General features: G+C 39.2%; 1 protein-coding gene across 1 annotated transcript in view; it reads left to right on the top strand.

Moving 5' to 3' along the window:
• Positions 1-457: 457 nt before the first annotated feature.
• The window catches only part of THSD4 (thrombospondin type 1 domain containing 4), a 234,363-nt gene continuing 208,079 nt past the window's right edge, over positions 458-26,741 (top strand). Inside the window, exons 1-3 of the mRNA XM_088520213.1 lie at positions 458-598; positions 4,629-4,698; positions 16,285-16,727. Of these exons, the coding sequence (XP_088376339.1) occupies positions 567-598; positions 4,629-4,698; positions 16,285-16,727 (545 nt within the window). The 5' untranslated portion in view covers positions 458-566. The remainder of the gene's footprint in view (positions 599-4,628; positions 4,699-16,284; positions 16,728-26,741) is intronic.

The raw sequence follows: 26,741 nt of genomic DNA, 5'->3' as shown, positions 1-26,741 counted from the left end.
ATTGTTCATGAAATATTCTGAGAATGTAGTAATGATATTATTACACACAAGAAATTGGTAGCCCAGTTTAAATTTTGTAATTTCTATTAATGCGAGTCAGTAAAATGAGCTGTTTGCTATGGGGGAAAAAAAGAAAAAAAAATCTCGTGTGGTAGCAGGAAAGGCATAAAGTCACTAAAGTGACTTATAAGGAATGTGAGATAAACTGGCAAGTAAGTTGAACACTGGTTTTGCACCCTTGAGATTCAGGTCAAGATTTTGCATTCCATTCCTATTCAACAAAGCTCTTTGAAGTCTTGATGACTAAAATGAGATGTGTTCTGTCTATTCATTTAACGTATACTGAAGTTTTGAATTTCTGTAGACTCCAGGAGTTTGGTTAGACATGATATTGTAGGCCTGTCTCTAGTTTCAAAGCTATCCTGGAAAACACTGAATAAAGTGTTACATGTTTTTCTCTTTCTTACATGTTTTTCTCTTTCATTCTTTAGGATTTATGTGTGATCTGTCTTGTGTTTTAACACACTGAGGAATACTTTTCACTTCAAAACAGTTTGCATTAAAGGATGATGGTAGACAATATAATGCTGTCTTTGAGGTAAGTGACAAAATAAAATAAATGTTAAGTATTATATAATATGCTGCAATATTCATTTGTGTGCCTCTTGCTTTTAACATTTATAGACATTTTAACTGTATGGATCTTAGAACTGCTTGCATCATAGGAGGATAAATAAAAGATTGTCCAAAGTAATAATCAAATACAGGGATCCCAGACATAGCATTCCTTGATAGTAAGATAAGAAAGGTCTCAGTAATTGTTTATGCATTGAGCATCTGTTATTTAGTGCTGTGATAGCAAGTTTTTGTGGAAACACTGAAAAAACCTTCCTTTCCTCCTTCTTCCTTTTTTTTTTTTTTTTTAAGGCTGCATGGCTACTACCACTGGCCTTAGATAATTCAGATTTGCGTACTCTTGTATCTATGCTGCAGTTCATTTAAAAATCTGTATTATGCCTTCATGAAACATCCTGCCATGGGGCAAACATAGGAAAGACCTTTCAAACTCATTTTTGACAAAGCAAACAGATGTTTTTAAGCTGGTCTCTCCAGTTCTGTAGTTGGACAAGCAAATTGGGAGAAAACAGGCAGCTGTGATACTATAGGGACAAAAGTTCATGTCCTGCTTGGAATGACAGCTGCAGCCTACTGAACCTCATAATATTTAATTTGTGTGGAGATGCTGTCAGTAATAGCTCTGATCTAACCTTACTTCACTGTGTATTCAGACATGAATCTTGGAATTTGAATTCAGGCACTCTCCTAATATTCCAGAGCAGATTCCACATCAGAATGCATCTGTCACGTACTATTGGCAATAGCTATGTTACCCTTCCTGTTGAGACTTCGCCCTGCATATCTTCCCCCAAGCTGTCCCAGACTTAGGCTGTCCGGTAGTCTTTCACTGGGGAGACTGAAAGGGGTAAGAGACAAGAGCCACTTGTCAGGCAGTAAACCCACACTAGTTAACAATATGTGCCTAAAATCCTTTCACTCCTGTATGGATAATGCACAGTTGGCCAAGATATCTCTCCTTAGAAGTGCAGTTATTGAGGGACAGCAAATATACATGAAATCTCCTTTGGCACCCTCTAGCTTATTTCATTGGCAGCTACTAAGTGCCAGAGGAGGCATGGGAGGAGGTGTTTCTAGCGAGGAATCCTCCATCTTCCTGCTTGCTGGGAATGAGTGGCGAGAGCCCTTTTTCCAGAATAGCAAGCCTGTCTTGCTGCTGCCAAGAAACAGCTGCTATTGCTTGTCGTACCAGGAGGCCTTCCCCGCTAAACAGAAGGCAAGTGTGTTTGCTTGGTTTGCGTGGTCTGGTGCAGTGCAGCTTGGATAGGTACCTGGCTTAGCTTCAACTAGTTGCCTGGCTACAAATAGTTGCATAACTGACATAATGGGCTCTAGAAACAAGGTACTTGCTCAAGGCGTGACTTAAACAGCCACACAGCAACTGCAATTGGTAGCTGAACTGTCAAACCTGAAGAAAACTGAGGGTGTATGAGATGTGGTTGCACGAAGGGATGTCTGTGTCAGAATAGTCTTCCTTTTCACAGGACAGATAAGAGATTTTTGACTTGAATACTGTGTTAACCATGTATATTTGGAAAGTTCTGCCTTAATTTGAGGAGTTATTTTTCGACTGTTCTGCATGGTAGATATACCTGATACAAACCCACTGAAGTTGGAGGTACATTTCTGTAGCTTGGGAAGCCCAAAGCTGGTCAAGTCCAAAAAAACCCAACCAAAACAAAACCAAAAAGCTAGTCCAGAGGAAGAGAGGAATTAGCTAAAGCAAGCTGTTAAGTGAGGTAACATTAAATGAAATCATCATGCTGATTTGGAGCTTAGGATGCCTTGAATATTTCTGCTAGATTTCTGATGTTCTAAAAAGAGTAGGTTGATAACCGTGTTGTTTCTGGGAGAAGTAAACTAAAGAAGTAAACTAAAATCTAGCTTCACATACAGGTGCAGACTATAATGCAACTGTTTTAAAGAATAGTCAGGGAAAGCTTGACACAGAGTAGTCATATAAATACTACACTGAGATAATACTCTAATACACTTCAGAATACTCTAATACACTTCAGAACTGAAATCCTTAATCTGGGAATTAATTTGCTTTGAGGATTACAGTTCTCATTTCAGAACTCTCAACCTTCTATATGATTTCAATAGAATGTATTCATGGAAATTTGTAGTCCTTCAGACTGATCAGAAAACCCTGCTCTTCTGTGCATGACAGCATTCATTTCCTTATGCAATTTTGAACTTTCTTTCAGACACTCTGAGGGATTAGAGGGAGTAGAAACCATGAGTGAGGGCAGGGACTGTTGGAAGATTTTGAAAATAAATTATCTTTGAAAGGATATAGGCTAGGTCTGTCAAATTGCAGGTCCTATCTGCTTAGGCACTTGTCACATTTTTATTGGGAATAGTTAGGATCTCATGATTGCATGAGTACTTGAAAATGGGACATGAAGACTGTTGGAGAGAGACCTAACATGGTCATGTTGCAGTTGGGAGCTCTAGCTCTGTTTCTAATTCTGCCTTTGATTTGAGGTGTGATTGGTAATGAGTTTCCTCCTCCTGCCTTTGGCTTCCATCCACAACTGCTATTGGGCTTGCCCTGAACTGCATGTTTGGGCTCTTACTGCTGTTTGTTTGTAGTGCCTTACACTGGCTCTGATTTCAGATGGCTCCTTTGTGCTTTGCTTTATCTCAAATCACAGCTATATAAAAACAATTCTTCTTTCTAATGGTCCTTTAAAGTGCTTTTTTTTTTTTTTCTCCAAATTAACATGGCAATAAGGAAATAACTGACTTTTTCCCTTTTCAGTGGTTTGTTGCTTTGAGAGATAGAGGGGCACAGGCTGGTGATGAGATGATGATAGGCCATGTATCTAATAATTCTGTTTGCAGGGTATGAGCAAGAGCAAGCACTAATAATGTTCTGCTAGGGAGAATTGTTTTTCTTGAGTTGTCTGCATTTGCGCTAACAAAATGCTTAGTATAGCCAAGCTCTTTCTGTTTAGTAGGCCTGTCTCAGAAAATATGTTACTGTGTAGGGAGAGAAGGAAGGAGCTCTGAGTAGGAAGCACAGCTGGATTTTTGTCTGGTGCATTAGTTTACAGATGGATTTTGTGTCCAAAACCATCAGTTTTGTTTCTGCTTTGAAATTCAACAAGTTATTAGCAGATATTTCCTTCATGAAGGATCTCAAGCTTTGTCGACCTGGAGGTCAAACTCCTGGAGGAAATAAATCATCTTAATCGTACCTTCCTTCTACCTATGTGTTTTCTGATGAAAGGGGTGGGACAAACTGGTCCCCAGTACAAACTGTAGCAAATGAAAGGCCGGGCTAGCTGGGCCTAACTTGTAATGGGCTCCTAGGAGTCGTTACAGTGGTGAGGCTTGACAGAGCAAAGTTTGTTTAGGCTTCGTTCCCATTATGGCTCCTTTCAGATTGAAGATGTGGGGACTGGGGTGATGCTTGGCGGCTTTTCCCGAGTCTCTGGTGAGCTGTGTCCACTACTTTCCATCTCCTGTGCCCATTAGGTTATTCAATTTCCACAAGTGTTAGGCAGCTGGGGAACGACCTATTTGCTGAAAAAGCATGGAGGTTTTGTGCCTGTTTCCTGAGTGCGGGAGGTGGAGTGTTCATCCACAAAAACAAGGAGCCAGGGCTAGAAGCAGACTTGGTTAACAGATAACTGAATTTTTGGCTTTGCTAGTTTTCAAAAGAGTAAAGCAAAGTTTGCTTGACCCCAGTGTTGCGGTGTAAAATGGAAATACTTTAAATTAAATTCATCTAAAATATACCTAATGGATTTCATTTAGCGTACTTTTGCTTTGTAGCAAATTTTGATAGACACATGTACCTGTTAACACATGCTGTGTAGTGAAGGGAAGGTCACAGAAGCTTTTCTTACAGTTTGAGTTTGCTTTGGTTAGTAATGAGATGTGTGTAAGTTCTTACAGTATCAAGCCCTGTATTAGATTGTAGATGTGTGGTTTGGCTTAGTGGTGCTTATAATATTCCATTTCACTATTCACTTTTTCAGACTTTTCAGTTCCTTAGCAGTTTTGGGATTTCAGATTGTCATCCCACAGCCTTCAATCGAACACAGAAAGGTAAGCATGAGAAATATTTAGATTTTGTCTACTTAAAGCTAAATGTAGAAATCACTAGAGTAAGACATATAGAGCAATGCAATTCAAATAAAGTTCTGGTGATAGTGTGACTTTGGTGAGGCTTTTTATATTAATATATACTCCAAGAAACTGAGCAGAATTAATTATCTGAGTGGTGATAAATAAGAACAACAACAAAAAACCTGTAGAGTGTGTATTGTTGCAAACTGTAGGGAAATATGAAGTGGTTAGAAGATGTATCCAGTTCCTCATAGGTAACAGTTTTTCTTACAGAGGTGGAGATATCCGAAACAGACGTTAAGCTCCAACCACACTTGATTTGCTAGATTTAAATTAACGCTCGGTATTGGGGTTGGAAACTGCTGTGCTTTTCTTGTGCTGTTGTGAAAAGTTCACGCATCTTAGATGCTGCCATGTCTAAGAAGATGTTGCACCCCAAAGAACTCATCCATCCTGCTCAGCATTTGTGAGGCCTCCATTCAGTTTTTTGGACTACTTTTCAGGAAAGTAGTGGACCACAAGAGAGAGAAAGAGAGAGAGAGAACAATAGTGAATGTTACTAGGTGTCTTGAAAATCTGACCTCTTAGGGAACTATTTTAAATCTCATTTTCTGTATGCAGTTGAGATGATTGTGTGTGGTGTTGCTCTGCTTTCAACGCTCGGTCTATTTAGGCATTGTTCTGTAATATTGACAGTGGAGAGATGGTGCAGCTCAGTTTCCATATGGCCTTAGGGGAAGAAAAAAAATCTACTAACTAAAATAGAGCAAGTCAGAAACAATTGCTTCATTCTGTGAAGCTCCAAAATTACTTTTGATAAAATTAAGTTCTTTGATTTTAGTTGAATGAGAAATACTGTGAATCTGGTGCATCTTCTGTGCTAGTTAAGAGCTGAAGACATATAGCATTAAGGGACCTTTTTTTTTTTTCACTTCCTTGGAAGCCTTGCTGGTGACTACCTTGGAGCTGTTTTTTTTTTTTTTTTTTTTTTTTTTTCTCACTGAAAATGAGAGGCCAGAGGCCCCCAGCAATGACCTCTGGCTCCAAGGTTGTCTGTCATTCTCAGCCCTTACGCTGTGGGTCAGGATTTTCTTCATACCAAACTATGTTCAGAGTGGAAGTGTCCCATGTTTAAATTTTTCAGAAATTTTCTGATGAATCTGTAGTTCCAGACCAAAAAAGGCTGCTGCCTTTTTTTTTTTTTTTTTTTTTTTAGCAGCTTTGAAGGCACATTTTTGGTTTAGTCGCTCTGGGAGATGTTCCTTCTCTGTTGATGTGGAAAGCTGAGGTGCTGGCTCCTCAGTCAGCATCTATTTCTGCATGCGTAAAAGGAGTAACTAGAGCTGACATCCAGCAAAACAAGCTTATTCCATTATCATCAGTAGGGGGTTATTTTGCAGCTTAAAATTAAGCATGCGGTTAGGGTTGACCCTTGAATGTGTGTTGCTAAAGAGTGTTTGGATTTTGTCTTGTATGGAAAGTTTTTTATGGTTGTTTTTGCTCTGAAAGCTATGGACAGATAAATACAATCAGAGAACTGGATTTAGGTTTTTGGGAAAATTAAATAAAAACCAGGACAGTTCCCAGAGCAGTGGTTGGAAATCCAGTTTTAAATGCCTCTAGACACCCACTGTGCAGCTGAGATCTTGTATTTATGAATTGGAAACACCTGCAAACATCAGAAAACACACGTTTGTATTTATTTCAAAATCTTGCTAATACATTCTGACCTGCTATTTCATCTTCTGTTTAGAGTTTAGAGTAGTTTCAGAGAGGCTAACTCAGTTTGAACAAAAACCTTCTTTTAGTTTCTGAAAATTTGTGAGAGAATTTAATTATCTTTAGGATCTTAGAACCACTTATAGTAGCCTTTAGCTATTCTTGTGGCATATGTTTAGTACTTTAATATTAAGGAAGACGTGCATTAGTTTTTTTTTTTTTTTTTTTTTTTTTTTTTTTTTTTTTTTTTTAAGAGAATTCTAAAGAGGCAGAATGGCTAATGAAGAGCTAAGCTCAGGAGGTTGTTTTCCTAAGGAGTGCACAAAAGAAAAATCAATTTCTAGCATGATAGCCTAGAGGTTGTTAGAAAAATGAGCCATATTACTGACATGGTAGAGAACTGCAGGTAGTGGAAAAAGACTTGGGGGTATGACACCACCAACAGGGAAAGGTTTGTTTTATTTCCTTCATTTGTAGTTTATTCTGTAATTTCTTTCTTTTCGGTGCCCCCTCCCCATCCCCAAACTGGCCAATTGGTTAGTTTCCCAAAATGGTAACACTTTTCCAGTTTCCCTTTTATTACTCTGGGGGTTTCCCAGTTAACTTGGCTATTACAATAAAAATAAATGTTTTGAACACTAGCTAGTTAGAAAATACCTTTTTAGGGAAACATTTGACTGGATGGTGTTTTCTGCTTTTAGCTTTTATAGTTTTGAAGTTAATGCTGCAAGTTTGTTGGTCCGGGAAAAAGGTGAGCAAAATAGAATTTCTAGTTTCAGCAATACCTGGCTACTTTTTAAATTTTTTTTTCTGACTTAGAAAAAGTCTTGTGCTTATTTACCTTAAACAATGTCACTGTTGTCAGATGCCCGCATAAACTGAAAACAAAGCGCATCTTCACATGTTTTTGCAGCTGAGCTTATGGCATCACTCTGTTAGCTAAGTGTCAGAATTTATTTTTACAAGCATTTCATTTTCTGAGATTCTGAGTGGTTCAGTGCCTCTGTGAAGTTTGTCCTGCGTGGAATCTCTATGTGGCAAATAAATTAAAGCTTACATTTTATGGCATATTCTACGATCGTTTGGACTACCTGCTTTGGCAGGAAGACTGGTTTTGCACCTGCTCTCCTCTATCTAGGAAGAAGTCAAGAAATTAGCTGCTGATTTCTTTTCATTTTTGTCTTTCCCTCTTTGTTTTCCGTGGTGGTCTTGCTTGTTTAAATACACTGAACTACAGCAAAGGGCTTAAATTGCAAGACTTAACTCCTTTTTCTGGGTTGTAGAGAGAAGATGTTAGACATAGGAGTGCAGAGGTCAGGGGAGAGTGTACAGAGAGGGCGGTAACTGTAAGAGTACTATTCCAGGATATGAGAATTTAATTATTAAAGTTGGCAATGATATCAGTTTTAAGATAATATAAGTATTTTTGTATATAAAATTGATCTTACACTTACATTTATATTGTAATAATAATAGCGACGGGCAGTATTTCCTCATTTCCACTGTACTTTTCACCCTGCCATGCCCCATAAAAGTCACTGCTCTGTTAACTGGAAATGATACGACTACCTAATGCATCCAAATATACTATAATAGAATAAAACATGAAGCAGGCAAAAGTTTTATGTATATCCTTGAAATACTGAGGGAAATAGGAGTTAGACAAAGTGGTTAATATCTAAGCTTGACTTTTGGCCAGGACACTGAGGCAAATGCCGAAAAGGAGTGCTGTGGGATCTCTTGGTGTTAATTCCTCTGCTTCGTGTTGGGGGTTAACATGGTTAGGGAATAAAATTCTTATTTTGTGGGGGAAAGAGAGGCAGGACAAAGATATGTTTTTTTGCTGCAAATTGCTCTTTGTAAATCAAAGCCTTTTCTTGTTGGTTTTTTTTTTTGTTTTGTTTTTAACAAGAGTTGCCACAGAGCTCTGAAAATTAGGTTTTAGATAAATATATTAACTTTATGCCCTGGAACACCAGGAGCTCAGAGCTTGTTCTGTTTTTCTGTAGGAAAAATGGAAGGTTCTTCCTTCCTGTTAGATTCCAGAGCAGGTAAAACTGCAAGGTGATAGATATGCTGCCTACTTGTTTTCGTAGCAGTACTTAACGCTAGGCCTGTCCCACGCTTTGGGCCGGAGCAGTGATAAAGGTTTCAGCCATTTTCAGGCAGAATTTTGACAAATTCTTTTGTCAGGGAGTATCACTCTCTTTTATGACACTTTGTCTTCCCTGCTTCTGGAGTATTGCCCGTATGAGTCACGGAGTGATCCTGGGCGGTGTTCCGTTAATTACTGAGTAAATAAAATCCATGTCCCTACCACATGTGGATTGCAAAGAGTTTCATAGAGTGTACAAATATAAAATGGCAACAATTTTGCCACAGCTGAAAAAGACTGACCTTGAAAAATTGCAGAGGCTGAGTGATTAGATCACAGATGATAATCACTGATATGTACTTCCATAAAATGAAGAAACCTCGTTTCTGATATAGTGATACATAGCCTGGTGCTGATCATTGTTATGTTACTGTAAATCAGAAGCAATCCTGGTAGAGAAAAGGTGTGATTTTTATGAAATATGTGGAAGTGAGCCACAGGAGTCAGCCTTGTATTTACTTCAAAGTACTTGATAGTCTCATTGAAAAATGGAAAGAAACCTCTGTCTTAAAACACTTAACTCTCAGAGCATGGTGATGGTGGTCTTGGTATGAAAAAATTAGTCAAACTTGGAGGAAGCTTCAAGCCTTGTTGGTGCAAGAACTGTTCTGAACTCGTTCAGAGCTGTTTTACTTTCCAGACTACTAAAATAATGTTAAAGTCTCTTCAGATGTGGCAGTTAGTTGAAGGGGCGATTAAACTTTCCAGGCATTGTAACTCTTCACTGATTTGTGAATACAAAGGCCTTCTATTTCCAGGCTTTTTAGACCTTTAATCTTCACAGACACAGATGTTCAGGCAGAGTTTTTATACAAAGAACGGAAACTCAAATCATTTAAGCTGGTAGTATTTACACTTACCATGTACTGTAAAATTCAAATGGTTTACTACATCTCTGATTAAAGGCTTCCAAAATGCACTGAAGGATTAAAATAGCAGAGCATGCTAACCGGGCAGACATGTACACATTGTGTCATGATGTTTTGTTTGGCCTCTGCTCCATTTCTCTGCTAGCTGTGAGAGATGAGTTATCTGCAAATTTTTAGGGGGTTTTGATAGATTATTTTTAACAAACCACCAATGTTCCACTTTTTTTTTTTTTAAGGAAGCATTTAAAATATGGCTGTTCCAAGTGAATGTCTATAAAATGAACTGTAAAAGCTTACTGCTGGGAAATTGTTATGGCTGTGTAGGTTTGGCCTTTGTTGGAAATCAGCTGGGCTAATATTGGAAGAATATTCCTTAAAGATTATTTTGAATGGTGAAAGAGTTAAGCCACATTCATAGATATGTTTATAATGCTGATGAGGAAGTACTCTAATATTACACTTGAACAGGTTCAAAAACCCAACTATTATTTCTTTATGCATTCAAAGTTTGGTGTGCTCTGCTTTGAATGCTGAATTCAGTTGTAGTTTCTGTGTGTCAGCCTGCTTTCATTTTCGCAGTCTTGGAATTTTTAGAGGACAAAAACCAGCTCTGACTTTGAGACAGATCTCCAAGCTGTCTGAAGCATCATGAACTTACATTTGGAATACTGTGGGCAGCATTGCATCATCATGTCAAAATGTAGAAGTGGAAAAGATCCCAAGAATGAGAGAATGAGGATTATCTATGTCCTGGCCTGTTTTTTCTTACAGAGAGAGACTGAATAGATTAGGACTGTTAAATTTAGGAGAGAGATTGCCAATTTGGATAGGATACATAATTTTGAAACATCATGGTCTGGAGAAAGCGAATACAGAATGATTATTCTTCATTTATTGCAATATAAAATGTTTGGGACACAGCATGAAATTATGAAGTAGAAAGTTGAAAAGAAGTACTACTTCTCATTAAAACAACATATAACTACATTGTAAAATTCACTCATAGGATATTTTGGAAACCAAAATTATAAATACGTTAAAAGGGGGATTAGTTGTATTCATGGAGGTGAAGTCAATTACTGGCTGTTAAACACAACTCTTTGCAGAGGGTCTGTGGAAGGGAAAATGTCTCCCTGGGCATGTGCTGTTTCTTACACTGATTTTAAACTTTTGCTGCTTCTGTGCAGTTAGAAGCAGTAGTTAAATGGGCTTTTGATTTATCCTCTTTTTCTACTTTTATGAATGGTTCATTTGCACGTCGTTTAATAGGATTAAGTATCCTACACTATTTTAAAAATCAGTGTTTGTCACATCACAACTGCACAGTCAGTTCTCTGCTTCATGCGCAACTAGTTATATGTGAAATACTTGTGGCTTACAGTTCAAGTGATATTTCCTCTTCAGGGACATTCGCACATAGTATAATTTCAACAGCTACTCCTTAAATCCTGAGATGTGGATATTATTTCTAACTTGTCTGATGGAGGTGGTACTAGAAATTTGCATTGTATTTCACTAGCTGGTATACTGAAATTCTTGATTCAGGATCAGAGTGATCATATGTGTTTGCTCTGTTGTATGAATCCAAGGGAAACTGTTTTTCATTTTAAATGCGTAGCGTATTTTAAATGTAAGCATACTGTCAGGTTTCATTTAATAAGATCTAAGACCATCGTATAGTAAAAGTGGGGAAAAGCTCCAGAGTTTTCATAGAGGACTCTAGCTACAAGAATGACAAGTATTAAACAAATATTGCGTTAGGCAAAGATTAACAGAGAAATAGTCTACATAAAAGCTTCTAATTCTTAGAATAATCTTAGATTTCAGAAATTCTTAAAATTTAGAAATAAGTGAAGAATATATCTGCTTATTCATTCCTCCTGTATAGTCTATTGTGTGAATTCAAATAAGTTAAAGATATTATTTGTATATTATTTGTAATTTTTTTATCCAGTGAGTCAGAGATGAAATTTCTGAGTTTTTGTCATTCTAGATGTTTTCTGTGTTCTTCAGGTGCTAACTGATAACTATAATAATTAGGAAGATATATATTTTAATAAGCCCAGGTAGACAAGTTTCTAAGTCACTGAGTGTAAAGTTTTCACTTTTTGTCCTCTCATACTTTATACCTCTATTTTGTCTATCCTTTTGGAGTGATAAGCATTACTGAACACTGAAGAGGTTCTATGTAATGCAAATATTTTCATATTTTACAGCAGGAAAATTACAACCTGTCAGCAGCAGAGGTTCTTACAAGAATGCTTTCATGCTAAGTAGTTTGGCATCTTCAGTAGTTTTTTATATTGTACACAGGCAACTACTGGGAGAGTCTAGAGAAATAAGCAAGCCGAATCACTGATGATATAAAAGGTAGTGGTGTAAAAACAAGTGAATTTAGTGGATATTGCAATGATCTGACAGCTTCTGTATGATACCAGAAACTCAGCTCCGAATAGATTTACTGTCTCTTCTGAGTACATGTGAAATACATAAGCCAACTGCTGTCCTAGAAGTAACTGACACATTCCACAGTGAAGCCTGTAAAGGTCAGTGTCTCGCTATCTGCTTTTAAAAGGGACAGTGCAATAATCCAGAGGGGCTTTAGTTGTTCTTTTTTTTTTTTTTTTTTTTTTTTTTTAAATTCTGGAAAGATTGGATTTTATTAAAATCTATGGGATTTTAGGGATTCAGATCTGGTGTTTCATTAATGATGTATATTCCTGTGCATTTGTGTGCCTGAACTGAAGAAAGTTCATTTAGTCTTTCATACCTGTGTATATTCCCTTTAAGTTGGTTAACAGGACTCATCAAAGCCAATTTCAAAGAAATAAAAATAATTTTCTAAATAGTATTTTTATTTTAGTAGAAGCAATTTGTCTGTGTATTTAGAGTTTACCATTTTTTCCCCCATCTGCCATAGTGTTCTGGATTGCCAATGGCTTAGCAGAATATCAGTTTGTTTTCAGCCCATTTCTGGGTTCTCCTGGTTGTACAAGGTGGTGGTGCTACAAAGATAAACCTCTGCTCTTCTGAGGGATATTGCAGATTAGGTCTCCAACCTGTAGTAGCAGTATCTTGAAGAAAACATGAGAGTTTCCAGTTGTTCCTGAAATAGTTCAACTGTATTCTTCCTGCTTAAAATTGCATGTTCCTACTTGCAGGAAACAGGGCGATGAAGAGGCGTTTAGTACAGCATCGAGAGACATGAGGTTGTCTGAAATAGGTGGCAAGTAGATATGTTTTGATGCACTCAAAGTTAATCATACAGGAATGAGTAACTAGAAACTAGCAAAATACAAGAAAACTGGAGGGGAAAAAAACACAAAATGGTGCATAGAACTCATGTGTAAAGAGAAAAAACAGTTGCAAATATCCTCCTGAAAATCTGGTTTCAGTTCAGCTTGTTGTTTATTACCAAAAAGATGGGAAGATGTTTAGTGCATGACAAATATTTGGAAGCAGATTTACAAATCAGAAAACTTTCGTAGCAACTTGATAGAGACTATTGCAGATGTAGGAACTGCGAGCGTTTGCGCATGTGAAAGCTTGTCCTAACTTTGCCTACCATGATAGTTTACTGGGCAGCTGCATCTGGCAAAATGCATTTCCTCTCTTTACAATTCTTGTTCTGCAAAATATTGGAAAAAAACCTACACAAAGGAAAGAAAAGAATAGAATTATGGGATGAAATTAAGAGGAAAAAAATAGATTGAATTCGTAGATCAAGATATTGGTTGTTGATTCACTTGCAGTAGATAGAAACTTTTTTGACAGAGCATTTGTAGTTAGAAGGAGTATTACTAGGTGACCTGCAGGAGGAATCAATAATGGCTTGTGGGAATGTGTCTTAACGGATCTCCCCCTTTTGCTGCCTGAAAGGTTCTGTGACATGAGTTGCTTCCGTGATTTAACTTGGTAAGGTGCAAGATTTTCTTTACAGCTACCATGCTGTTTAAGGAATAAGTTTTAAAGGGAGAGCAGGAGAGACCTAGAGTGGGCATTCTCTGAATACCTAGCCCTTTTGAGAAAATCAGGCCGTTCCCGACCGTGTTTTAGATTGCTTCTGTTATCCCCTTAGCTTTGGGGAAACATATCTTAGGGCTGTGTGAGAATTCCCTAATGGCCACAGAGTAACTTGAAAGTCTTAGAACAAAAGGACTGGAAGTGACCTCTGGGTGCTGTAGTTCACCTCTCCGCCTCAGGGAAGGATACCTCCTTGTTCCTGATGGAGATTGGCCATCCATCTTCTCACTGAGGTCCCAGAATCTCCTCTGGCAATCTCTTCCCATGCCTCGCTTGCCTTTCTGCTGAGTAGTTTTGTCTTTCTTAAATTGCCCAGAGCTGAGATCTGACTTTAAAAAGGGCACGCCTGGGTTGTTTGTTCTTGACAATCCCATGCCTCAGAATTTTATCATCTCACATCTAAGTAATTATGAATTTGTGCCCCAGTATAAGTATATAGTTCTTTTGGGTTAGTCTTATTGTTGTGTTCTGATTTGAATAGCTATATTAAACTATGCTGTGCTATGTCAAGAAGCATTTGCTGTGAAGGTTAAGGTGCATGAAATTACATTGCCTTCAGTCATTAAAAGTACAATTTTATCTAAAACAATTCTTGCTACATTGAAGTTTGATAGCCAGGAGGCTCTCTCTACAGCAGGTCGACACTTGTCGCTATTTTATCAGTTTCTGTTTCTATATAGAGAAACAGTTCTTAGTTCAGTAGTGATTTTGGTTGCTGGCAGGCAAATAGATTTTAAGTTGTCTCCAAGAATGCCTTTGGCTTAAAAAAAAAAAAAAAAAAAGTAATCCAGGAAACTGAAACCTGATCTTTCTGATAGCAATGGACTTGTACTTTTATAAGTGAATTTGACTGCAAACTGGTTTCAGAATTAATGTTTTTGAATAACAGTTATTATTTCCTATCTGTGGCAGAGATTAACCTACAGTTTGTGTATGAACAGTGAGCATTCACTGAGAAATTCCAAATAAACGAGTTGCTCTTTGGTTTGCTAATATTGCAAGCCAATGGTATTCTCTTATTGGATATGAATGCAAATATAACAGCCAGAAACCGATACCTAGTTGCATGTTATTCATAATTTTGACATTATGTGGTTATTAGATTGTACAGCCTATTGAATTTAAAAGGCTGATGCCAAATGGGCTACCCACAGAAAAAGGGCATATTAACTACGGAGACATCTGCTCCTGTTTTTGAAACAACGTTACAGAAATTGGGAACATATCACATTAATGCAGATGCTTTTTATTATTCACTATAATTAAATGCAGTTTTTTCTGTGGTTGGTGATGAAAGAGTAAGAGCAACCTCAGAGAGGGGAAATGTTTTAAATTATGTAGACCACAACTGACTATTACACAGCAACACCACAACCCCTGCTTTGCCTTGTGTTTTCATCTTGTTTGCTAACCACATTCCACCGAAGTCTCCCAGTGTTTGTAGCTGGCCGAGCAGCCGTGTGTGTCGCGGGCTCAGGTGCTTTGCCGCTCAGCTGGCGACCGCTCATGTAACCTGCGACTCCAGATGGTTCTCTGGGCGGGAAACCATCCTTTGGAGGAGCAGGAGCGGCGTGCAGAGAGACGAGGCTGCCTTTCCAAAGCTCCTTTGAGGCACTAGAGCAGGGCTGGACAGGTATGGTAAGCAAATGGTTGTGGATTTAATCTCACTTAATCCCTTTATATCTCATAATTGATATGTGTGTGTGTTCGTACAAAGGTTACTCAGAGTACAATTTCATCAAGCTATGAAAAGATGTTTGTGTAAAGAGTACTGCCTGTTAATAGCCATGAGAATTGGGTTTGAGAAGCCTGCCTTTGACTTATGATTCATCCAGTTGGAGAAACAGAACAACAGAAGAACTACATTTAATCAAAAGGCTCAGATTTGTGTGCTGCAAATTCCAGCACTCTGTCCAGTGTGAGATGCTGCAAAATCCTGGCTGCAGCCCACTCCAGGAACGGCTGGAGCTTAGGGCAGTGGTCCCAGGAGATGGGGATGGGTGGCTGCAGCTTCCAGCCTGCCTTGATACTGTCAGCTAGAAAGTCAGAGTGTTTAAATATGTTTAAGGGGCTAATTCCCCTTAGAGCAATAGTCTCTGCCTTTTCTAATCCCTTCTAGCCATATCAAGTGCAAAAAGCTTTGTCTTGGGGGATAGTCTCTCTTTTTTTTTTTCTCTGTCCTGCTATATAATGAATCTAGACTAAGTGATATTAAATATACAAGACTAATAACTTACCCTGTCTTGCTGTTAATGAATTTGAGAGTGATTTCTGTGAATGTAGGATCAGGTGTGTCGTCTTACTATTGCAGTATTTTGGTGCATTGGAAATCAGCCTATCCTCTTAAAAGTTGAATCTTATGTGGGAGTTCTTGAAATACAAATTGCAGCCCGCGTTTGCCACGAGCAGTTTCCATCGTTCAGACATTGGATGGAGGTGCTGCCAGTGTCTCTTGACCTAAATTGTCATTAAAAATGACTTTAGTTCCTAACTATGTTTGAAGTAATAGTTTTCCATCTCTGAATTTCTAGCTTTTGTACTGAGCAATGTTTTCCATGCTGAGGAAATCTGTTCCTATATAGACAGTCCAAATCTAGATTTTGGTCTGATGGTTCTAGGAGACGCTCCTGTACCAGCAGGCTAGACAGTCATGGGAGAGGGAATGAGTAAGAGAAGCCACTTGGTGCGTAGCTCAGTTTCACTTGCTGTGACCACAGAGTGCATGACTTAGAGATGTTAGTGCTGTCTTTGTATTATAGCGTGAATTCCAGCTCCTCATTCAGTCGGTTATGTGTGCAGGTTCCCCAGAGGATAGAGGAGCAGCAAGATGCATCTGAAGACAGCGGTGCGGGGATCCCAGGTGTGTGGGGCAGCTGGGGCCCCTGGTCCGCCTGCTCGCGGAGCTGCAGCGGGGGGGTGATGGAGCAGACGCGGCCCTGCCTCCCCGCCTACTACCAGGAGAGGGGCTTCCGAAGGCCCGGCCGGCAGTACCCCGCCTCCGAGAGAACTCTCGCTCATCCGAGCTCGCGCCACCGCGAAGACCCGCTGACTGCTTATCCTGGCCACGTCATTTCTGCCATCCGTACATCTGTGCCGCTTCACCGGAACGAGGAGCAGCCCTGGGCTGGCCTGCGGGCGCCTCTTTCTTTGGGAGGCCACAACAACAGCCATCTGAGCAGAGGAGCACTAAGAGGCAGCAGGCATTCTCAGTCCCAGAGGCATAACACCAGGCCAGAAAAGAGGTACAGTGTCTGCATTTTATTCCTGTTATGAACCATGCATCTAAAGAATGGCACACAAGCCCAGAGTTAGCCTTTTTTTTTTAATTATTTTTAATTTATTCCAGCAGATGGAAATTCTCTAGTGCTTCCCCTCTCAGTCCTCTTTTGGAAGATGTTTGGAGTGATTTTTCTGAGAGGAGTTTTCAAAACAACAACAAAACTTGCCATTTACTTTAAGATTATTTTGCAAAATCAGTCAACCATAGTTCTCACATATAACTGACCCAAATCAAGAGAGGAGGGAAAAAAAAAAAAAAAAAAAAAGAATGTTACTTTGAGGCAAGTACCAAGACAGCATGACTCTATGCTGCTCTAAGCCTCTCAGGAAACTTTCTCCATCTTAAAGAACCTTTGAAAATTAGAATTAACCTGTTCTCCTCCTGCTTGTGGCAGTGAAGTGTAAACTTCAAAGGGTGCTTGGGGCAAGTTGTTCAAATGTTGATCTTTCTGGGTATTGGCAATTTCCTCTAATTACGGTTTCTTTTCCCTTTCTTTCAAACCCTTAGAATTGGATAGTTTAGAACTTTTGGATATAACTTTAATATTGCACTGATTACCTTATAAAATTCAGAGACTGACAGAGGTAGGTTTTTAGTAGTATTGTTAACATGGCTACATGGGGGAAAACATATTTTCTTTTTCTGTTTTCCTATTCAGTCATTTACTGTGACGTTTTGCTTCTCACCAGTGTGGAGTAACAGATACAGGCTGTAGTACATAGCTGAGCTATGACTATGCTGGAAGCTTGGCCTCGAGCTGTCAGCACAGAGTCCTGCTTGTCCAGCCCCCTGGCGCCTCCGGGGGAATCCCGGCCCTGCTGGCACCACCGGCCTCCCTGCCCCGGCCTCTGCCTTCCTGGCTGCTCTGGTGGCCTCTGCAGGCCAGGGGGGACTGGCACGGGGTGAAGCAACCACTGCGGTTAAGGGCTGGAAAACAGGAGGAGAAGGAGCAGAAAATAACACTGTCGTGGTGCAGAAGAAAAGTTACATTGTTAGGAGCCTTGCAGTATGCAATGTTAAAAAGACTGTATTGTCTGTTGTGTCTTTGCTTTCCTGTATGGCAGAGATCCTTTTGCTTTTGACAATTTCAGTACTTACCTAAGCACAGTGCAAACCACTGAATCACCGTAGACTTCCCCCTTCTCCCCTTGGCAAAAGACTATGGATTTAAGGTCAACCTGAGGTATGAAGCCTATTTATGTAATGAGTAATTTCCATCTTGTGTTAGGAGGCCCCTGGTGGCTTAAGAGCTTGTTGTATTGCATAACTTTCAGATGCTTTAATAGTAACTGTAAAAACAGGATGAAGACTTGAAAATGAGATGTATTAGAATGTAAAATTAAGGAAAACTATTAGACTTGTCAAAGTCCAGATCATTAGGTCATTACTGTGCCTATCATATATACACAAAGTTAAATTCAAAATGTAAGCTACTATAGCTATGATTTTTATACTGTAGAATAGTCTTCAGTGTTCAATAAATGGGTGTTACTAAGAACTGGCTTGAGGCTATTTAGAAAAAAATAATTTGAGGCTATTTCCGTTTTCCTAATGTGTACAGGCAGTGGAAGCTTCTGTGAATATTCCTGACTACTGTGTCAGACTTTATATAAAAGCTCTAGTTTTTCCAGGCTTCCATAAAACAATAGAGGAAGGATTAAGATTTGTGACTGAGATGAGTTTGCATTTGACAGCATGGTAAGATAAAATTGGATGGCTTCCAAGGCAAACACGTTTTGACAGCAGTGGAAGTTCTTTAAAGCAGCAAAACATATTTGTATCTTTTATCAGCAAGTAGAAAAGTTTTCTGGCTACATCCAGGCTGCTGACCAGGAAAGCAGAAAAAAATGGGAAATGTGAACTCTCTGTAGCTTAATGCATTTAAGATGGTAAAGGTTTGCTGATACAAGAATGGAAAAAGCAATCCCGAAAAAGTATAGTTAGACAATTTAAAAGTTGATGAAAGTGAAAAGAAGACTTAACTCAGAAACTTCACAAATAAATTAGATATGATTTTTTGAAGAGAAAGAAATATGAGTTTGAATATCAAGGTTTTATTGTGGTGTGTAGCCCGAGAAAGAATTACTTGAGATATTGCAGAGGTGAAGGGTTTAGGCACAGAGCAATAATTATTTCCACAGCTGGAGGTGGCTCCTCTGTCCCCTGTAACTGTTTTATAGCCAGGGTACCCACACAGGGTTCCTGGGCACAGGTTTCCCAGTAAGAAGCTTAATTGCTGAAGAAAGTTTAAGTCCCTGCCTTTTCATCATTGTGTTTTAAGTGTTTTTTTTTGTTTTGTTTTCCCCTTCCCCCCCAATAATTAAAGTTAATAATTAAAGAAATCAGTCACTGTAATGAGGATGGAAATGCACAAAAAAGCTTGATATTTCTCTGGGTTATCCACTTGGAAGTGAAGGAAGCTCCCCTCAGTGATGAAGAGCTGAGTTCCCATTAGCACTGCCCAGATATTTTCACCCAGATAAAATGCCTGCAGTGTACAATAAGGACAAATAGGGTATGGAGGGATAATGTAAAAATATCAAAGCAGTTGGACAGCTTTAAAAAGAATCATATATGGAAAAGTAATTATGGCTTGCAAAGGAGAGCAAATAGTTTAAGAAAGCAAACCAATCTTCTGTTTCAGTCGTACAGGAGGCAAAGCTCCAGTTTTACATGCGTGCGGTGCCTTAGGCTCCAGGTAGGATGTGTTGGAGTGTGGGACTCACCCGTTGAGAATCACATGCGCAGACCCTTGTTCTTTTTTTGATTTGGTTTCAGCTGTCCTTGACTGCTGCTCCAATGCCAACAGTTTCCCCCATCTCTTTCTCTACAAGTGGGTTTTCATGATTGAGGCCAAACTTCTGGGTGCACATCTGGGAGTGCTAAGTGTGCTTTGGGCTGCACTGAGCACCAGCATATGTGGTTCTTGTTAGGGGAAAGAACAATTTCCATTTGTCACCAGAATAATGAAATAAGTGAAGCAGGCTTATATAAAAAGTTTAAAGGAATATGTTAATAAGGAAAGGGCTTCCCTAAAGCTGTTTTCATATTTGAAGAGGAATGAGAGGAAAGATTTGCACTGAGGAAATACTCCAAAAATCATCGACTTCTCACACTGCAATAGCTCTGTGGTCTTTACTCTGTTGCCAAAGCTGACGTGAAAGTCTGGTGTGCTTTTTTGCACCCTGCATAGGGTCATTTCACAGACGTAGAACATTTCTACGCCTGTGAGCAATGGAAAGGAAGAGGGTATTACTGAATGTCAAAACAGTGTTTCTTTTCTGAAGGTATTTCTTTTGCCCCCTTTTGCAGTTGCTTTGACCAGCAAATGTAGGTCACTCAGTTGGCAGGCTTAAAATTAACCTGTAAAGGAATAATCCAGTTGTATTCCTTTAACTGGCGTAAGCACCGTTAACTGCATGCTCTTAGGTAATTGCTGCCACCTCTTTAATCAGTTCCAGTTTTCAGAGGTGGACAGATGTGGCTGCTGGCCTCTCCAGTTCATGAAGATAGTATTTTCTCAAGTTCTCAGGCTTTCTATTTGTTGGTATGGCTGTTTGCTTTTCTTAATGATTGGAATGGAAACCCCGCCCAAGTCCGTGGCCGTCCGTCCCTGCTTTCACCGTTTCTCTAACGAGATGAAAGCGTGATGCATTTTAGCCCAAACGCAGTAGGGGATGATGGGTTTGTGTGCGAGGGAAAGGCAGAGGGAGAAGCTTTTGATCCTTCTCTGAGGACAGATTTTCTAGAAAAGCCTAAGAGCAGCCATAGTCTATCAGAGGATTTGTTTTGGTAGCACTCAGAGGGATTTGAAGCCGTATGAGGAAGAAGTTTATTTTCCTTCTGAATAAAATTCCAAACAGGTTCTAATAGCAGTAGAGATCTCCGTGTGAGGTATTTCCTGGAACAATGAATAACTAACTGAGGTTGTTCTGGCCTCAGGTTGACTTTGTGCTGTCCCACCTCTCATCTGGTTCTTAATCTCTGTAATACACTCTGTCTCACTTATTATTGCCTAATTAATTTTATTACATTTCTGTGAGAATAATCTGAATGTTACTACCAAAAATAAAAAGCTAACGTGACACCACAATTGCAAGCCACGCTAGAAGCTTTTTAATCTTATTGTCGAGCATTTAAACCCTTTCCAAAGTGGGATGACTGGGGGATGGGAGAGTAAATGAGAACACTGTAGCCTTCAGTCAAATGTGAAATATTCCATTTTACTACCATTATACCAGTGAATTATTACTTTGTTAGTAAGGGGCAGAAACAACATTACTCCTGTCATAGTTGCAGCGCTCAGACGAAGAGCATCCCGACACAAATATGTGATTATTTGCATTGAATGTCTGTTGGTTCACCTACCAAATACATGGTTACATGATTCAAACAAAGGTGCAAAACTTTCTATCTTACCCCTGAGATAGCAAGTTCCAACAAATTCCTTTTTTTTTTTTTTTTTTTCCTAATGGGAAAAAAGGCTGCTGGATTTGAATTCAAATTCTGGAATGCTGTCACAGTTTTGAAGAGAAATGCCATCACATGCCACACCTGCTGTGAGATTAGTAAAAGCTGACATAGTAAGTTTGTGTACCAGCTGTATTAAAGCTCTGCTCGACTTGGGTGTTGGTGATGAGGAAAAGGATGGAAAATTCCATTTATTAAAGTCCATATGTATTATCTTGTATTAATACAAACTGTTGAGACCTGTTCTCAAGTGAGCATTTATTTAGTGTACTTTTTAATGAATTCTATTTTATCAGAGAGGAAAAAAATGTTGCCCATTATATAATACAGAAATGAAGAAAGATTCATCCCTAAGGTTTAATGCTCCTTTGATACGGAGGATACACTTTTCAAGTACAGTTGGTTACTCTGTCTCTTCTGACAGTTGAAATTTTTTAGGTGAGGTAAAGTTCTCATCCTGTTTTGGTTCTTCTACAATATTGAGTAGAAATTGATTTGTTTGTTTTTCTTTTGCTCTCTTTTTTGAGAGGAAAGGGTGTTAGTGAATATCCACAAATCATAATGTAGTTACCAGTAGTTACTTAAGTTACTCAAAATGTAAACTAAACTCTTCCATTAGTTGCATTGTTTTGATTACCTTGATAACATAAAAAGGAAAATGAATGCCTGCCGTGCTTTAATTGCAGTGAAAGGTGCTGATGAAGTGTGAGCAATATGCTATAATATGGCAGAAAAGTTTATGGTGATGGTTCCATGACTTTGTGCGTAATATATTCTTGAAAGGGGTAGCTTGATTTTTCCTGTGACCAAACGTTTGACAAAGATAACCGCTTAACACCTTAAGGCTATTTTCTAGGTCAATGAGCAAATGACTTGTATTTTCATAACATAAAGCAGAGTCAAAGGGCTCCCTTCTTTCATTCATGTTTAAGTGATTTTCTCCAGATTGATGTAAAGCTGGTGAAAGGTGAGTGAAAGGAATGCACAGGGCTACGGTGCAGTAATGAGAGGTGATACGTAGTGGGATTTGCCTCAAAAGAGTGGGGTGAAGCAACCTGACTGTTAAGATGGTTGACAATAAATTCCCCAGGACCATCAAAATGTTCCCTTTCCTTCAGACTGTTACTTATGTCAGAATGTACTAAAATACCATGAGGTATAAACATAATAATGGTTATGTCTGGGATGTTTTGTGACTCAGCCTTAAGATAAAGGAGATTAAAAGTGTGTGGTAGGCAGTCCCTTTTTTAAAAAAAAAAAAAAAAAAAAAAAAAAAGCACACAAAGGCAACCCGTTCTTAACTGTGTGTGTAAAACATGGGGCAGCTTGAGAATAGCAGGAGGGCTAGTTATTGACTTCCCTGGTTATTGACTAGGGAAGTCCTATTTAGTCCTATTTATGGAAGTTCTTCTCTTTCTAAGCAAGGAGAATGTTTTGTAAATTGTGACTACAGACTGCCCAGTTTTCTTTTGTCTTAACTATTTATTTAGTTTCCTTTCTTTGTAAAAAAAAAAAAAAAAAAAAAAAAAAAAAAGCTTAATACAGATATGTTGCATCATATCAGAAGGGAAAGAAAAAAGAATGTGTTGTTTTGTGTGAAAGATTTACATTTGAGTTAAAATTGAACTCTGATTTCAATACTTGGTAAATTACTAGTAATTAAAGTTTTTGAACAGGATGTTGCTGGAGCCTTGAGCTATACTTTGAAGATATCTTTGTTGTTTAGAAGTCGTGTATGAACCACTTTGGTTTAAAAACTGTATTTTTAGGATTTGACTAGAAAATATCTGCCTGACAATTCTGTTCCTGAGCATGAAGAGCTGCAAAGTTAGCTCAGATGAGGAGTAATGCTGCACTGAATGAACCAATGAAGTTGGAGGGTTGAGCTGATTTTTGCAGCCTAATGCAAGGCCGACTGCCCTGCTTCTGAGCAGGCGGGCTCGTCTGTTAATTCTAGGACAGTGTTTCTGCTAAAGCAGCTCTCTGAAGGCTCTGATGAAAGCTCCAAAGTCAGTCTAAATGTCAACAAAATTAAGTGCTCGATGTTTTTTTAGATGTGGTTGAATACACTGCGAGGAGGTTGCGTTGTCTTTCATAATTGTTGTTGTTCTGGAGGTGTATGTGGGGATGGAAATAGTCTCCATAGTTCATGGAATATTTTCTGTCAATGGAAATATGTAAATCTGGAAAAACATCGCTAAGTCTGTGATTCTTGAGCAGTTGTTCCTCTTCTCTGGTGAAACTAGTGGCTCAGGGGTGTTACCTTAGCAAGTGGAAGTTCCGAGAGCGTTAGTAATTACTCCTTGAAAAATGCTGGAAGATTGGGAGTTGAAGGTGAAGGAAACTGGCAGTTGCTTTGGGTTAATGCTAAGAAAACATTGCAAGAGAAGCACAGCAAGTCCTCTGTAATGTCATCAACAGGTCTTTTGCTGCTCTTCCACCTTATGGTTTTTCGTTTGCGACAGAAGCAGTAGAATGATACTGCAAGGCTGGTGTAAAACTCATTCTTCAGTCTGTCTGACATCAGAAAAGAAAGAAAATGAGTTTTGCTTCAGGTGGAAGCAAGCCAGGGAATATCTGTTGAGAGAATTGGAGGAGAAGCGTAAGGAAAAAGGAGGTGAAGAGGCGGGAAAAATGAGGAAGGTCTTTTGGAGGGGGGCTTTGTAACAAGCACTTAAGAGAACAGGCGGAAGTCCAGGAAATCTGTAATCTTACTTGTGAGTTTTAAACATGCTCCATATTCTTCAAGAAGGTTCAAAGGGGGTTTCTATGCAATGTAAATAACTGGCACATCCGTTAGGTGAAGTACTTCATTCTTAATGAAACTGAAGAGCACTTAAGGTTCAAAGTGTTGTTATTAGCTCATAAACTCTGAGGCAGTGATAATACTTTTATTTGCCTGTCAAGGGATATGTATGGCCATGGCTAAAATTAGAAAAAGCTACTACAGTGAAATACTGGTTCATCTCTTGAGATGTAGTGTGAGAGCCCACATCTCAGTGTTCTCAAGCAATTTATCCTGAATACGAGAGGAATCCTCAATAGACCAACAAGTGAACTAGCTAATAATTATTTTAAAGTATGCTAGCTACAGTCCTTACGCTAACAGCATGAAAACTGTTTTTTTGCCCTTGTTTGGGCAAATGTATTTTTTAAACCTGTTTCGGTTGGCTTGGGGAGAGGTGTCACTGCAGGGATCTGCTGAAGAAAGGAGATTGCCAAATCTGTATTAAACAGCTGTTAGGCGTCTGCTTGAGATAGACACAGTAGGCCATAGATGTCTGCTGGCTGTGGCCTGACATGAAATGCTTATTGCTGCTACTTGCCTTTCAACAGATATATTCTATTAAGAAGTATTTTGCCTTCAGATAACACTGTTCCTGACAGCACTTTCCTATCTGCTGCGGTTGTCCATATTATGTGCAGTCTTGATCCTGACGGACTTCAAGTATTGCTAAATGCTACTTTTCTTCTTCTTATGCCCTGTATCTCCTCTTTAATGCAGTAAAGATGTAAGCAGCTCTTTATTATTGGGCACTTACTTGGTACTACGCATAGCGAGGCAAGAAACGATCTTTATAATATACCAACAGTTTAGCCAGGGAGCCTCCCAGGTGAGAAAGCTGGTGGAATTGGAGGCCTTTTCTTCCCTTCTGCTGCTGCTGTTTCTTGAAGACGTGTTCAGGGCCTTTGTCTATGCAAAATAATGTAGAAAATTGCTGACTGGTATCTTTTTATTGGAAGCAATTAAATAAAAGGTCTGACCTCTATTAAACAGTTCTATTAGCATGACTGCATCAGAAGTAGCAAAAATCTGGCTGACACAAGGTTAAATAGCCAAAAACCCTAAGTAATTGGCATAGCATATGAGCAACCTGGGAGCATGTACTTCGGCTGCCTAATTTGGGCTAGTGTAAAGGGAGTAACTCTCTTCTGAATGAAAAAGATGAAGGAAGGGTCTGAACCCACGTCTCCCAGGCCTGAGTCAGTGTCCTAAGTTGTAGAGTGTGGGAGTGAAGTTATCACTGCTCAGCTGAGGACTGGTCTGGTCCCTGAGCATGAAGTGTGCTGGACAAGCTATTAAACTTTTGATTAAAAACTCTCATTAACTGGTGATGAAAATCATTGTATTAATGGAATAGTTATGTTAACTTCTTTCAGCTGAAAAACTGCTTTTGTGGAGCACTTTTTTAGATGGTAATTGATAGCTTAACATCCTAAAGAGTCCAAGCAGGTGCAAAAGGAGCACTGAATTAACATGACCGAGAAACACTGAACAATCCTGTGGAAAGGATGATCTGAGTTCAGCAGTTAAAATACCTTCCTTCCAGTTAAAATAAATTCCTTTTCTTTCAGAGAATTATGAAATGACTCTGCCAGATTTCTTTCTCTCAGTACCTGTTTGTCAGACATTTGGTGGTTTCTGCTCCCTGGGAGCTGGGTTCCTCTTCATTTTTCTTTTTCTTTTTCTTTTTTAAACTCTATTGCATAGTTAAGTGAGCAGCAAAATACTGATACGTTAAATGCTTCAGTTCTGAGAGGCTAATGCTGATATTTTAGCACCAGTGATTGACCTCTCTACTGGAGTTCAACACTGCAGTTGTTCTCATGCTCAGTGTTTCAGCTCAGAGTTTTAAAGCTAAGTAAATCCATATATAAACAAAGCTGCTCCCTCATAACTGTGCTTAACAGAAGCAATCTAAAATTGCTACTGTCTTATTCAAAGAGGTTTTGTGAAGAGTTTATATTGGTTCATTTTTATCTTAGATATATCAGTGCAGTGCAGCATGTTGCAGGTTTGGGAAATATGTTAGAATCCTGTATGAATACAGCTATTTTGGGAGCTCTTGTGCTGATGGGAATTTTGGGCTGCATTCCTGCCCCCAGGCTCATGTAATTGTTTCCCAGTAATGCTGGGGCAACCACAGTTACATAAAGACAGGATCCAGCACCTTTCGGGAAAAACTTTGTCAAAGCTGTGACTAAAACTCAAGTCTTGCTCAAACAGGACTTCCAGGGGGTTTGTCTGAGAGCTGCTGACCGGGGTTCACACAGTCCGTGTTACTCCTGTAGCAACACATCCTCGACATCCTGCTCAGATGCTTTTCTTAACATTGCTGCATTCAGAAGGATGAGTCTTAGTTTCCAGCATACCTGGGCACGTACAGTTGACTGCTGCGAAGCCTCAGTCTAGTCCTTATCTGGCCAGCTAGGAACAAGGCTCAGGGGATGCTATCACTTGCTGATTCCTTTTTCCTCCTTAGCTTGTTGTATTACATGAGAATGCCTCCCAACTCTGACCTGCGTCTTCAGAGTGTGTAGGATGGTCTATATCCTTAGCCTAACAAAAAGTATAATGCAGAATTCTTCAGAGTAAACCAAACGGCGCAGGAGTTTCCAAATCCTGCTGTAGTGAGGAGTGAGTAATGCGGGTCACGAGAAGGGTAGGTAAGAACAAGTCCTGCTGGCAACTCAAAATTCCTCACAAGCCATCAGGGTTGGCCTG

Source organism: Tinamus guttatus, unplaced genomic scaffold, assembly GCF_059628265.1.
Source record: "Tinamus guttatus ecotype Peru unplaced genomic scaffold, ASM5962826v1 Tinamus_guttatus_pri_ptg000004l, whole genome shotgun sequence".
Lineage (NCBI taxonomy): Eukaryota > Metazoa > Chordata > Aves > Tinamiformes > Tinamidae > Tinamus > Tinamus guttatus.
This window is presented reverse-complemented; position numbering and strand designations above follow the sequence as displayed.